The sequence below is a fragment of the Heteronotia binoei genome, chromosome 3 (assembly GCF_032191835.1).
Source record: "Heteronotia binoei isolate CCM8104 ecotype False Entrance Well chromosome 3, APGP_CSIRO_Hbin_v1, whole genome shotgun sequence".
Lineage (NCBI taxonomy): Eukaryota > Metazoa > Chordata > Lepidosauria > Squamata > Gekkonidae > Heteronotia > Heteronotia binoei.
In genome coordinates, this window is record NC_083225.1 from 192586259 (window position 1) to 192601629 (window position 15371).

A 15371-nucleotide genomic window follows, 5' to 3' on the forward strand; every position below is an offset into this window, starting at 1 on the left:
CGTAATCCTTCCTGAGCTCCGAGCCCCCGACAAGACGGCCCGTTTAGAACATTCTAGAGATAAAACAAGAGTTTGCCTTTCACCAGCAGAGCCTGCCGCTTGCGTGCTGGGTGGGGTTTCGAGGGTCGCGCTTCCCACCGGCGTGCGTCACTCCTGACCTTCCAGCCCCTTCTTCCATCCCGTCCCAGCCCAAGGGAGGCCTGGCCACCTGATTTGGGGTCCCGGACCCCTACCCTGGCCTGACGAAGCTTCCCGGCTTTGACCTGCGACTGCTCCTGTAGCGAGCCCCCGTAGGCTGCGGTCAACGTGCGTCAGCCCTGATTCCTAGAAGGGTCCCCGCTGTTCCCGGCCTGGTGCTTTAGACTGGCCAGTCTGCAATTATTCTGTCCTCGGGCAGCCAGTGGCTTCCCCCACACACACCTCCTCGGTTACTGATAGCATACCCGGAGGTTAACTTGGAGCGGTTCCCAGAGCTCAGAGGAGGAAAACAGCTTGACCTTCCTATTAACGAGAAAGCCAAGTGCGTGGCAGGTGGACAAAGGCCAGGCCTTGATGTCAAAGCGCCGCACGGGGAACCCGGCTCCACCAGCTCCTGAAGGAAGGGCTGTCCGCACACGGCGGCAGGCTACGGTTGGATAATGGAACGACGGGCTTCCTCGAGAGGCGGCGGGCTCCCCTTCTCTGGAGGCATTTTAAGCAGAGGCTAAGTGGCCATCTGACAGCAATGCTGATTCTGTGGAATTGGGCTAAGGGAGGGCAGGGAGGGATAAAAGGAAGTCCTTCTTCACCCAAAGGGTGATGAACACGTGGAATTCACTGCCACAGGAGGTGGCGGCGGCTACAAGCACAGACAGCTTCAAGGGGGGATTGGATCAACATCTGGAGTAGAGGTCCATCAGTGGCTGTTAGCCACAGCTTATCATCGGAACTCTCTGTCTGGGGCAGTGATGCTCTGTATTCTTGGTGCTTTGGGGGGGGGGCGTGGGAGGGCTTCTAGCGTCCTGGCTCCACTGGTGGACCTCCTGATGGCACCTGGGGTGTTTTGGCCACTGTGCGACACAGTGTTGGACTGGATGGGCCACTGCCCTGATCCAACAGGGCTTCTCTTATGTTCTTATGTCTTGGGCAGTGATGGTCTGTCTTCTTAGTGCTTGGGGGGGGCAGTGGGAGGACTTCTAGTGTCCTGGCCCCACTGGTGGACCTCCTGATGGTACCTGGCTTTTTGGCCAGTGAGTGACACTGAGTGTTGGACTGGATGGGCCAGGACACAGTGGCTAATAGTCACTGATGGACCTCTGCTCCATATTTTTATCCAATCCCCTCTTGAAGCTGGCTATGCTTGTAGCCACACCACCCTCCTGTGGCAGTGAATTCCACATGTTAATCACCCTTTGGGTGAAGGACTTCCTTTTATCCGTTCTAACCCGAGTGCTCAGCAATTTCATTGAACGCCCACGAATTCTTGTATTGTGAAAAAGGGAGAAAAGGACTTCTTTCTCTACTTTCTCCATCCCAGGCATAATCTTGTAAACCTCTATGTCACCCTGCAGTTGGCGTTTCTCCAAGCTAAAGAGTCCCAAGCGTTTTAACCTTTCTTCATCGATTTATACAGGGGCAGTATGATACTGGCTGATTTGTTTTCAATTCCCTTCCTAATATTTCCCAGCATGGCATTGGCCTTTTTTATTGCAAACGCATACTGTCTTGACATTTTCAGTATCTACCACGACCCCAAGATCTCTCTCTTGGTCAGTCTCTGCCAGTTCACACCCCATCAACTTGTATTTGTAGCTGGGATTCTTGGCCCCAATGTGCATTACTTTGCATTTGGCCACACTGAACCTCATCTGCCACGTTGACGCCCACTCACCCAGCCTCAACAGATCCCTTTGGAGTGCCTCACAATCCTCTCTGGTTCTCACCACCCTGAACAATTTAGTGTCATCTGCAAACTTGGCCACTTCACCGCTAGGAGGGCAGCTCTATGCTTCTAAATATGCCACCTGAAAATATTTTAGACGATATTTTACAGCTTTCTAGGCAGACCAGGAGGGAGAAGGAAAAAAAAGAGTATTCAAAAAAGATTGTCTTTTTATTTCACATTTCTTTCCTCCCCCAACGTACACTTCCGAGCACATAAAAGGGGGGGAAAACCCATGGCAGTGTTAATTTTAAATTTTAGGAAGAGGCAGAATACTTAGAAAAAGCCAAACCAAGGCTCCCCACCTTCTTACCCCGGAGGCCCACATCCCTCGTTCATAACAATGAAACGGAGAGATTTTTAAAAACGCAAAACGCCACCCCAAGGACACAAATCCTTTCTCAGCTGTTACACTGAACTCTATATGCCAAATCATCTTTTCTGTAGGGCTGCTTTTTACAAGACATACAGTTGGGTGTGTGTGTGTGTGTGTGGGGGACTGGGAGTTAAAGGGCCAAAGAGATTTCAGTTTTGGGCAGCAGCTGGAACGCTTGTAGATGGATTCCAGATGATTTGATGCCGGCAGTCCCAAACCTTTAGAATAAAATAGGGGTGGCCAACAGTAGCTCTCCAGATGGTTTCCCCCTACAACTCCATCAGCCCCAGCCAGTATGGCCAATGGCCGGGGCTGATGGGAGTTGTAGGCAAAAAAACATCTGGAGAGCTACCGTTGGACACCCCCGAAATACATCTTTCTCCACTTCTGGGATCTGAATACCAACACCCTGCTCTCCCCTTCTCCTTCGACCTTGTAGCCGTCTGTAGACTGAAAAGACATCAGCAATTCAAGGTTATCTCCGCCGGGTAAACGCCAGGCTCTTGAACACTGTTGAACAGCCCCGACATTCCCATTTCCACCTTGGAGGACGGAAAGATGCAGCAGGGACGCCAAAGGAGATCCAGCCAAGTCCACCTCCTTAATTCCTGGCGTTAGGTCCTGATGCTGCAGACAGGAGAGCAAGAATCCTTTCGAGCCCATCAAACTTGACATGGGGCGGAGGACCAAGCTGGCTTGTCGCAGTGCCGACATTCCCTAGAAGACGGTTCTTCCGGTATCCGATCCACTCCTCTCTCCTACAGACAACTGATGCAACGGGTGGTTTGGGGAGTTCCCGTTCCTTTTAACGTTGCTGAAAAGCTGGTGCTTTCCCGGCGCGGTTCACAGCACCAGGAGCGAGAAAACCGAAGAGGCTCACTGTTTCCTTCAGCTGGACTGGGCAGTGACGTGACGGATGCTGAAGTGGGGAACTAACGCGGACACCCATCGCGGGTTAATCTGGCAGAAATTAAGGCAGAACTGACCGGCGGCTCCTCCCGCCCCGTCCTTGCGCACACGCACAAGGTTTTGTTTTAAGGGAGGCATGTTTTACTGCAGAATTACGACATCCAACCTCCATCTGGGGTTTTCAGCTCTCGGGGAGACCTGAAAAGCTCTCCTCCTAAAGGGGTCGTGAGGTAGGTGGCGGCTTCACCCGTGGAAACAGCCATCGGGTCCTCCAAAGGGCAGGGGGCGAGCAATTCCGAGAAGGAAAAAGAAAAGGGGTGGGGGGAAGAGATGGTAGCGACGAGTCTATGGGAGGAGACAATCTGTTTTTGGGGGGCCAGCCTAGACCGGGGGGGGGGGGGGCTCAAAGGCTGGCCTTTAAAAAAGGAAGTCGAAAAGGCCATCGTGTAGTAAAGCTGCAAACTCAAAACCGAGCTCCTCCAGTCGCCTCCAGCAGCTGTTTTCCATGGGGTTTGCTGTCCACAGGGGAGTAGAGGTCCAGAAGTCCGTCACCGACTCTGCAGCGCCCCCTTCAGGCGGCTGCAGTTCACTTCTTCTGGAAAAAGCCCATGATGGAGGCTTGCTTGTTGGCTTTGAGCGTGGCCGCCCCCTTCTTTGTGCCTTTCTTGTCTTCTTTGGGCTCTTTCTTAGCAGTCCTGGCAGGGAGGGGCTTGTGGGCCGCGGCAGGCCTGGACCGGAACTCCTCTCCGCTGTCCGTGCAGGACTCGCTCTCGTAGACCTTCTCGGTCACTGGGGACACAAGGAGAGGGGGTTACAGCGCACGAAAGGCTCTCGGTCGACCGGCTTTGGCATTGCAGCGAAGCCCTGATCGACCTCTATACCGGGGGTGTGGGGGAGGGAGGAAGGGAGAGAAGGAGGAAGGAAGCAGGGAGGGAGGAGGGAGAGAAGGAGGAAGGAAGGAGGGAGAGAGAGGAGGAAGGGAGGAGGGAGAGCAGGAAGAGAGGAGGGAGAGAAGGAGGAAGGGAGGAGGAAGGAAGGAGGGAGGGAGGGAGGAGGGAGAGAAGGAGGAAGAAAGGAGGGAGAGAAGGAGGAAGGAAGGAGGGAGAGAAGGAGGAAGGAAGGAGGGAGAGGAGGAAGGAAGGAGGAAGGGAGGAGAGAGAGAAGGAGGAAGAGAGGAGGGAGAGAAGGAGGAAGGGAGGAGGAAGGAAGGAGGGAGAGAAGGAGGAAGGAAGGAGGGAGGGAGGAGGGAGAGAAGGAGGAAGAGAGGAGGGAGAGAAGGAGGAAGGGAGGAGGGAGAGAAGGAGGAAGGGAGAGGAGGGAGAGAAGGAGGAAGGGAGAGAAGGAGGAGAGGAGGAGGAAGGAAGGAGGGAGGGAGAGAAGGAGGAAGGGAGGAGGGAGAGGAGGAAGGGAGGAAGGGAGAGAAGGAGGAAGGGAGGAGGAAGGAAGGAGGGATGGAGGGAGGAGGGAGAGAAGGAGGAAGGAAGGAGGGAGAGGAGGAAGGAAGGAGGGAGAGAGGGAGGGAGGAGGGAGAGAAGAAGGGAGGGAGGGAGAGAAGGAGGAAAGAAGGAGGAAGGAAGGAGGGAGGGAGGAGGGAGAGAAGGAGGAAGGAAGGGAGAGGAGGAAGGAAGGAAGGAGAGAGGGAGGGAGAGAAGGAGGAAGGGAGGAGAGAGGGAGGGAGAGGAGGAAAGAAGGAGGAAGGAAGGAAGGAGGGAGGGAGGGAGGAAGGAGGGAGGAAAATAAATGGGGACAGGTGGAAAGAAACATCTTTAACTTTAAATGCATTCTCCAAGCCACCAGCTGGCTTGGCGAAGTGATTTAAAGAGAGGAATGCCTTCTCCAAGCCGGCTGATGGGGCGGTGAGGGCTTTGAGAGCCACACAATGTGTGTGAAAGCTCCACATGTGGCTCCCGAGCCACAGTTTGCCACCCCCGCTCTATCCTGAACAGTATGGAGTTAGAGCCAGCATCCAAGCCAGGGTCTTCCAAACACTACTCTGGGATAAGTGACGAGCCCAAAATTCAATCCGTTAATTAAATGGAGCTCATTAAGATTAAAGGATCACACTGAACCAAGCTAACATACCTATACAGCCTTCCTCATCGACGAAAGTTTTGGACTTCAGCACTCGCTTGCGTTTCCGTTTCTTCCCTCCGGCTGGAGCCTGAGAGGAGAGAGAGAGGAATGAAGAGGGAGAATGGCGGACAAGGCGCAGACCCCACAGTGACCAGGAGGCGAAGATGCTCTTGGAAGTGCTTCGGAACACAGGAAGGAAAGAAGGCACACACACCACCGGGGGTGCTCGGCTTGAAGAAGATGTTGGATTTATACTCGCCCTTCACTCTGAATCTCAAGAGTCTCAGAGCAGTTTACAATCCATGTGATGGAAGCACCTTAGCCAGATAGACCGTCTGGACCGGGGGGTTCCCAACACGGTGCTCCACCTCTCATGGAACTCACCAAATGATTTTAGAAAACGGATAGGGCCATCTTTTTCTGATTGGCTGTGGAGACTAAATTAACACTGATTCCACTAGAGCTGCCACCACAGTGCTGGTTTTATTGGCTATTAGCCACAGTGTGATACAGAGTGTTCAACTGGATGGGCCATTGGCCTGATCCAACAGGGCTTCTCATATGTTCTTATGTGACACAGAGTGTTGGACTGGAGGGGCAGTGGCCTGATCCAACAGGGCTTCTCTTATATTCTTATGTGACACAGAGTGTTGGACTGGAGGGGCAGTGGCCTGATCCAACAGGGTTTCTCTTATATTCTTATGTGACACAGAGTGTTGGACTGGAGGGGCAGTGGCCTGATCCAACAGGGTTTCTCTTATATTCTTATGTGACACAGAGTGTTGGACTGGAGGGGCCACTGGCCTGATCCAACAGGGTTCTCTTATGTTCTTATGTGACACAGAGTGTTGGACTGGATGGGCCACTGGCCTGATCCAACAGGGCTTCTCTTATGTTCTTATGTGACACAGAGGGTTGGAATGGAGGGGCCACTGGCCTGATCCAACAGGGCTTCTCATATGTTCTTATGTGACACAGAGTGTTGGACTGGAGAGGCCACTGGCCTGATCCAACAGGGCTTCTCTTATATTCTTATGTGACACAGAGTGTTGGACTGGAGGGGCCACTGGCCTGATCCAACAGGGCTTCTCTTATGTTCTAATGTGACACAGAGTGTTGGACTGGATGGGCCACTGGCCTGATCCAACAGGGCTTCTCTTATATTCTTATGTGACACAGAGTGTTGGACTGGAGGGGCCACTGGCCTGATCCAACAGGGCTTCTCTTATGTTCTTATGTGACACAGAGTGTTGGACTGGATGGGCCACTGGCCTGATCCAACATGGCTTCTCTTATGTTCTTATGTGACACAGAGGGTTGGAATGGAGGGGCCACTGGCCTGATCCAACAGGGCTTCTCATATGTTCTTATGTGACACAGAGTGTTGGACTGGAGAGGCCACTGGCCTGATCCAACAGGGCTTCTCTTATATTCTTATGTGACACAGAGTGTTGGACTGGAGGGGCCACTGGCCTGATCCAACAGGGCTTCTCTTATGTTCTAATGTGACACAGAGTGTTGGACTGGATGGGCCACTGGCCTGATCCAACAGGGCTTCTCTTATGTTCTTATGTGACACAGAGGGTTGGACTGGATGGGCCACTGGCCTGATCCAACAGGGCTTCTCTTATGTTCATATGTGACACAGAGTGTTGGACTGGAGGGGCCACTGGCCTGATCCAACATGGCTTCTCTTATGTTCTTATGTGACACAGAGTGTTGGACTGGAGGGGCCACTGGCCTGATCCAACAGGGCTTCTCTTATATTCTTATGTGACACAGAGTGTTGGACTGGAGGGGCCACTGGCCTGATCCAACAGGGCTTCTCTTATGTTCTTATGTGACACAGAGTGTTGGACTGGAGGGGCCACTGGCCTGATCCAACATGACTTCTCTTATGTTCTTATGTGACCCAGAGTGTTGGACTGGATGGGCCACTGGCCTGATCCTACATGGCTTCTCTTATGTGACACAGAGTGTTGGACTGGAGGGGCCACTGGCCTGATCCAACATGACTTCTCTTATGTTCTTATGTGACCCAGAGTGTTGGACTGGAGGGGCCACTGGCCTGATCCTACATGGCTTCTCTTATGTGACACAGAGTGTTGGACTGGATGAGCCATTGGCCTGATCCAACATGGCTTCTCTTATGTTCTTATGTGACACAGAGTGTTGGACTGGAGGGGCCATTGGCCTGATCCAACAGGGCTTCTCTTATGTTCTTATGTGACACAGAGTGTTGGACTGGAGGGGCCATTGGCCTGATCCAACAGGGCTTCTCTTATGTTCTTATGTGACACAGAGTGTTGGACGGGATGGGCCATTGGCCTGATCCAACATGGCTTCTCTTATGTTCTTTTGTGACACAGAGTGTTGGACTGGATGGGCCATTGGCCTGATCCAGCATGGCTTCTCTTATGTTCTTATGTGACACAGAGTGTTGGACTGGATGGGCCATTGGCCTGATCCAAGATGGCTTCTCTTATGTTCTTTTGTGACACAGAGTGTTGGACTGGATGAGCCATTGGCCTGATCCAACATGGCTTCTCTTATGTGACACAGAATGTTGGACTGGAGGGGCCACTGGCCTCATCCAACATGGCTTCTCTTATGTTCTTATGTGACACAGAGTGTTGGACTGGATGGGCCACTGGCCTCATCCAACAGGGCTTCTCTTATGTTCTTATGTGACACAGAATGTTGGACTGGAGGGGCCACTGGCCTCATCCAACATGGCTTCTCTTATGTTCTTATGTGACACAGAGTGTTGGACTGGATGGGCCACTGGCCTCATCCAACAGGGCTTCTCTTATGTTCTTATGTGACACAGAATGTTGGACTGGTGGGGCCACTGGCCTCATCCAACAGGGCTTCTCTTATGTTCTTATGTGACACAGAATGTTGGACTGGAGGGGCCACTGGCCTCATCCAACAGGGCTTCTCTTATGTTCTTATGTGACACAGAGGGTTGGACTGGATGGGCCACTGGCCTGATCCAACAGGGCTTCTCTTATGTTCATATGTGACACAGAGTGTTGGACTGGAGGGGCCACTGGCCTGATCCAACATGGCTTCTCTTATGTTCTTATGTGACACAGAGTGTTGGACTGGAGGGGCCACTGGCCTGATCCAACAGGGCTTCTCTTATATTCTTATGTGACACAGAGTGTTGGACTGGAGGGGCCACTGGCCTGATCCAACAGGGCTTCTCTTATGTTCTTATGTGACACAGAGTGTTGGACTGGAGGGGCCACTGGCCTGATCCAACATGACTTCTCTTATGTTCTTATGTGACCCAGAGTGTTGGACTGGATGGGCCACTGGCCTGATCCTACATGGCTTCTCTTATGTGACACAGAGTGTTGGACTGGAGGGGCCACTGGCCTGATCCAACATGACTTCTCTTATGTTCTTATGTGACCCAGAGTGTTGGACTGGAGGGGCCACTGGCCTGATCCTACATGGCTTCTCTTATGTGACACAGAGTGTTGGACTGGATGAGCCATTGGCCTGATCCAACATGGCTTCTCTTATGTTCTTATGTGACACAGAGTGTTGGACTGGAGGGGCCATTGGCCTGATCCAACAGGGCTTCTCTTATGTTCTTATGTGACACAGAGTGTTGGACTGGAGGGGCCATTGGCCTGATCCAACAGGGCTTCTCTTATGTTCTTATGTGACACAGAGTGTTGGACGGGATGGGCCATTGGCCTGATCCAACATGGCTTCTCTTATGTTCTTTTGTGACACAGAGTGTTGGACTGGATGGGCCATTGGCCTGATCCAGCATGGCTTCTCTTATGTTCTTATGTGACACAGAGTGTTGGACTGGATGGGCCATTGGCCTGATCCAAGATGGCTTCTCTTATGTTCTTTTGTGACACAGAGTGTTGGACTGGATGAGCCATTGGCCTGATCCAACATGGCTTCTCTTATGTGACACAGAATGTTGGACTGGAGGGGCCACTGGCCTCATCCAACATGGCTTCTCTTATGTTCTTATGTGACACAGAGTGTTGGACTGGATGGGCCACTGGCCTCATCCAACAGGGCTTCTCTTATGTTCTTATGTGACACAGAATGTTGGACGGGATGGGCCATTGGCCTGATCCAACATGGCTTCTCTTATGTTCTTTTGTGACACAGAGTGTTGGACTGGATGGGCCATTGGCCTGATCCAGCATGGCTTCTCTTATGTTCTTATGTGACACAGAGTGTTGGACTGGATGGGCCATTGGCCTGATCCAAGATGGCTTCTCATATGTTCTTATGTGACACAGAGTGTTGGACTGGAGAGGCCACTGGCCTGATCCAACAGGGCTTCTCTTATATTCTTATGTGACACAGAGTGTTGGACTGGAGGGGCCACTGGCCTGATCCTACAGGGCTTCTCTTATGTTCTAATGTGACACAGAGTGTTGGACTGGATGGGCCACTGGCCTGATCCAACAGGGCTTCTCTTATGTTCTTATGTGACACAGAGGGTTGGACTGGATGGGCCACTGGCCTGATCCAACAGGGCTTCTCTTATGTTCATATGTGACACAGAGTGTTGGACTGGAGGGGCCACTGGCCTGATCCAACATGGCTTCTCTTATGTTCTTATGTGACACAGAGTGTTGGACTGGAGGGGCCACTGGCCTGATCCAACAGGGCTTCTCTTATATTCTTATGTGACACAGAGTGTTGGACTGGAGGGGCCACTGGCCTGATCCAACAGGGCTTCTCTTATGTTCTTATGTGACACAGAGTGTTGGACTGGAGGGGCCACTGGCCTGATCCAACATGACTTCTCTTATGTTCTTATGTGACCCAGAGTGTTGGACTGGATGGGCCACTGGCCTGATCCTACATGGCTTCTCTTATGTGACACAGAGTGTTGGACTGGAGGGGCCACTGGCCTGATCCAACATGACTTCTCTTATGTTCTTATGTGACCCAGAGTGTTGGACTGGAGGGGCCACTGGCCTGATCCTACATGGCTTCTCTTATGTGACACAGAGTGTTGGACTGGATGAGCCATTGGCCTGATCCAACATGGCTTCTCTTATGTTCTTATGTGACACAGAGTGTTGGACTGGAGGGGCCATTGGCCTGATCCAACAGGGCTTCTCTTATGTTCTTATGTGACACAGAGTGTTGGACTGGAGGGGCCATTGGCCTGATCCAACAGGGCTTCTCTTATGTTCTTATGTGACACAGAGTGTTGGACGGGATGGGCCATTGGCCTGATCCAACATGGCTTCTCTTATGTTCTTTTGTGACACAGAGTGTTGGACTGGATGGGCCATTGGCCTGATCCAGCATGGCTTCTCTTATGTTCTTATGTGACACAGAGTGTTGGACTGGATGGGCCATTGGCCTGATCCAAGATGGCTTCTCTTATGTTCTTTTGTGACACAGAGTGTTGGACTGGATGAGCCATTGGCCTGATCCAACATGGCTTCTCTTATGTGACACAGAATGTTGGACTGGAGGGGCCACTGGCCTCATCCAACATGGCTTCTCTTATGTTCTTATGTGACACAGAGTGTTGGACTGGATGGGCCACTGGCCTCATCCAACAGGGCTTCTCTTATGTTCTTATGTGACACAGAATGTTGGACTGGAGGGGCCACTGGCCTCATCCAACATGGCTTCTCTTATGTTCTTATGTGACACAGAGTGTTGGACTGGATGGGCCACTGGCCTCATCCAACAGGGCTTCTCTTATGTTCTTATGTGACACAGAATGTTGGACTGGTGGGGCCACTGGCCTCATCCAACAGGGCTTCTCTTATGTTCTTATGTGACACAGAATGTTGGACTGGAGGGGCCACTGGCCTCATCCAACAGGGCTTCTCTTATGTTCTTATGTGACACAGAGGGTTGGACTGGATGGGCCACTGGCCTGATCCAACAGGGCTTCTCTTATGTTCATATGTGACACAGAGTGTTGGACTGGAGGGGCCACTGGCCTGATCCAACATGGCTTCTCTTATGTTCTTATGTGACACAGAGTGTTGGACTGGAGGGGCCACTGGCCTGATCCAACAGGGCTTCTCTTATATTCTTATGTGACACAGAGTGTTGGACTGGAGGGGCCACTGGCCTGATCCAACAGGGCTTCTCTTATGTTCTTATGTGACACAGAGTGTTGGACTGGAGGGGCCACTGGCCTGATCCAACATGACTTCTCTTATGTTCTTATGTGACCCAGAGTGTTGGACTGGATGGGCCACTGGCCTGATCCTACATGGCTTCTCTTATGTGACACAGAGTGTTGGACTGGAGGGGCCACTGGCCTGATCCAACATGACTTCTCTTATGTTCTTATGTGACCCAGAGTGTTGGACTGGAGGGGCCACTGGCCTGATCCTACATGGCTTCTCTTATGTGACACAGAGTGTTGGACTGGATGAGCCATTGGCCTGATCCAACATGGCTTCTCTTATGTTCTTATGTGACACAGAGTGTTGGACTGGAGGGGCCATTGGCCTGATCCAACAGGGCTTCTCTTATGTTCTTATGTGACACAGAGTGTTGGACTGGAGGGGCCATTGGCCTGATCCAACAGGGCTTCTCTTATGTTCTTATGTGACACAGAGTGTTGGACGGGATGGGCCATTGGCCTGATCCAACATGGCTTCTCTTATGTTCTTTTGTGACACAGAGTGTTGGACTGGATGGGCCATTGGCCTGATCCAGCATGGCTTCTCTTATGTTCTTATGTGACACAGAGTGTTGGACTGGATGGGCCATTGGCCTGATCCAAGATGGCTTCTCTTATGTTCTTTTGTGACACAGAGTGTTGGACTGGATGAGCCATTGGCCTGATCCAACATGGCTTCTCTTATGTGACACAGAATGTTGGACTGGAGGGGCCACTGGCCTCATCCAACATGGCTTCTCTTATGTTCTTATGTGACACAGAGTGTTGGACTGGATGGGCCACTGGCCTCATCCAACAGGGCTTCTCTTATGTTCTTATGTGACACAGAATGTTGGACGGGATGGGCCATTGGCCTGATCCAACATGGCTTCTCTTATGTTCTTTTGTGACACAGAGTGTTGGACTGGATGGGCCATTGGCCTGATCCAGCATGGCTTCTCTTATGTTCTTATGTGACACAGAGTGTTGGACTGGATGGGCCATTGGCCTGATCCAAGATGGCTTCTCTTATGTTCTTTTGTGACACAGAGTGTTGGACTGGATGAGCCATTGGCCTGATCCAACATGGCTTCTCTTATGTGACACAGAATGTTGGACTGGAGGGGCCACTGGCCTCATCCAACATGGCTTCTCTTATGTTCTTATGTGACACAGAATGTTGGACTGGAGGGGCCATTGGCCTGATCCAACAGGGCTTCTCTTAGGTTCTTATGTGACACAGAATGTTGGACTGGAGGGGCCACTGGCCTGATCCAACAGGGCTTCTCTTATGTTCTTATGTGACCCAGAGTGTTGGACTGGAGGGGCCACTGGCCTGATCCAACAGGGCTTCTCTTACGTTCTTATGTGACCCAGAGTGTTGGACTGGATGGGCCACTGGCCTGATCCAACAGGGCTTCTCTTATGTTCTTATGTGACCCAGAGTGTTGCACTGGATGGGCCATTGGCCTGATCCAACAGGGCTTCTCTTACGTTCTTATGTGACCCAGAGTGTTGGACTGGATGAGCCATTGGCCTGATCCAATATGGCTTCTCATGTTCTTAACGTGTGACCAGGAGGCTAATAATCTGTGAGCTAGCTCATGCTCACTCAGCTTAGAGGGAACACTGATGGACGCTCACCTCCGTGGGCTCGTGGGCCAGCTCCACCTCCAGGACTGGCTCAGGCGAAAGCTCTTTTGCTTCAGGGGTTACGGATGTTGCTGGAACATCTGCGTGAAGAAAGGAGTACAATTTTATTTCCTACCCCGTCATGAGCCCTGACGAGGGGGAGCTGGAAGGGTTAACAGACCTGGAAGAATTGCCAGCCAGTTCCTCAGCTGAACAACCATTTCCTCCAAGCTCTCCCCCTCCCATCTCAAGAGTTTGAAGCAGAGTCTGGATAGCAATTTCAGAGCGGAGACATGAGGCACGCCGATGCTTCAGATCTCTCAGCCCTGAGTTCTAGCGGAGTCGCTGCCACCCAGGAAGCAGGCTGACTGAGGCTCCCATATAACTCCCACCCAGAACCTGGTAACCTTGTGGAAGCAACAAGTCAATTCCAGCCAGTTGCCAGTCAGTTCCTCAGCCAAACAACCAGCAGCTGGCCCATCAACCACTCTCCCCACATTACAGGCACCAGTGTCAGCTGTTGACGATCAATCTCCTCCAAGCTCTCCCCCTCCCATCTCAAGAGTTCGAAGCAGGCTCCGGAAAGCACTTTCAGAGCAGAGACATGAGGCACGCCGATGCTTCAGATCTCTCAGCCCCGAGTTCTAGCTGAGTCGCTGCCACCCAAGGAGCAGGCTGATTGAGACTCCCATATAGCTCCCACCCAGGACCTGGTAACCTTGTGGTAGCAACAAGTCAATTCTCCGGCTTGCATCCACGCTCCCTCCTGATTCCTGACCTGCTTGAATTCCTTGGCACCCTGACCCTTTGGCTTTTGGACTTCTGATTCTGGTTTGTGATTTTGCTTTGGTGACTTGGCTCCTGCTTGACTTCCTGGACTGTGACCTCGGACTGGGTTTGGACTCCTTCCTGCCTGCACCCTGAGAACGTGACAGTTGTACTGTGAGCATTAGCATGTCGCAGCCCTGGAAACTACCACAAGAGAATGACTCAGCCCTACCCCACCTGCCTGAGTAGATATAAATTACCTGCCTGCCATCTTCTTCTCAATTTGACCCAGAGAGAACTGGGTTACACCTCTGAGGATGCCAGTCAAAGTTGCTGGCGAAACGTAGGTGAGGCCAAGAGTCTTGGACTGGCCCAAGGGTTGTTATGCAGAGGCAGGCAAGCATGCCAGTCTCATGGACTTACGCAAGGATCCGGCTCTAACTGGGCCATCTGCCTGGGAGAGAAGCAGCAGACTATGTATGACAGCAGCAAATAAAGGAATCGTGTTTTAAAAAGCGGGTGAGACAGCAGTCTCCGTCAGTACAGGCAACACTGTATAATCTCCTCTGCTCACTAGAAGCACATTAAAACATATGGCCGATATGGCCTAGGACCTGCCTACTTGAACGACCGTCTCTCCCCACACGTTCCCCAGAGAGTACCGAGATCAGGAACTCAAAATCTCCTGGTTGTCCCCGGGCCAAAGGAAGCCCGATTGAAAACCACAAGGGACAAGGCCTTCTCTGTAATGGCCCCGTCCTGGTGGAACCAGCTGCTGGAAGAGGTAAGGGCCCTGCGGGACCTTGTTCAATTCCACAGGGCCTGTAAGACAGTCCTCTTCCGGCTGGCCTACAACTAACCAGCACTGAAACTGAAACTGAGTGTAGCTGTAAGACCGCCGTATGTCTTGAATGTTTTAAGTATAACTATGTGATGTCTAGATTTTTAGTAGGTAAATTGTGCATGATACATTTTTATGCATAATTTTATATTTTTATGTTAGATTTTACATGTTGTAAGCCGCCCTGAGCCACTTGGTGGGAAGGGCGGGATATAAATTACAAATAAATAAATAAAAAATAAAATAACTCTTGAAAGCATTTATTCACCTTCTTCAAAAATGTAATCCATTGTTCCTAGGCAGAGGGGTTTTTTTGTAGCAGGAACTCCTTTGCATATAAGGCCACCACACCCCTGATTGTAGCCAATCCTCCGGGAGCTTGCAGGGCTCTTCGTACAGGGCCTACTCTAAGCTCCAGGAGGATTGGCTACATCAGGGGGGTGCAGTCTAATATGCAAAGAGCCAGTTTGGTGTAGTGGTTAAGTGTGTGGATTCTTATGGCCTTGGGTCAGCCAGAGCTCTCTTCTCTGGGAGAACTGGATTTGATTCCCCACTCCTCCACTTGCAGCTGCTGGAATGGCCTTGGGTCAGCCAGAGCTCTCTTCTCTGGGAGAACCGGGTTTGATTCCCCACTCCTCCACTTGACCTGCTGGAATGGCCTTGGGTCAGCCATAGCTCTCTTCTCTGGGAGGACCGGGTTTGATTCCCCACTCCTCCACTT

At 51.7% G+C, this 15371-nt stretch overlaps 1 protein-coding gene across 1 annotated transcript in view; it reads right to left on the minus strand.

Moving 5' to 3' along the window:
- Window positions 1-2073: 2073 nt before the first annotated feature.
- POLD3 (DNA polymerase delta 3, accessory subunit) overlaps window positions 2074-15371 on the minus strand; it is a 50169-nt gene continuing 36871 nt past the window's right edge. The window contains exons 10-12 of the mRNA XM_060235213.1: window positions 13054-13142; window positions 5289-5367; window positions 2074-3995 (exon numbers count right to left, since the gene is read on the minus strand). Coding sequence (XP_060091196.1) covers window positions 3793-3995; window positions 5289-5367; window positions 13054-13142 — 371 coding nt within the window. The 3' untranslated portion in view covers window positions 2074-3792. The remainder of the gene's footprint in view (window positions 3996-5288; window positions 5368-13053; window positions 13143-15371) is intronic.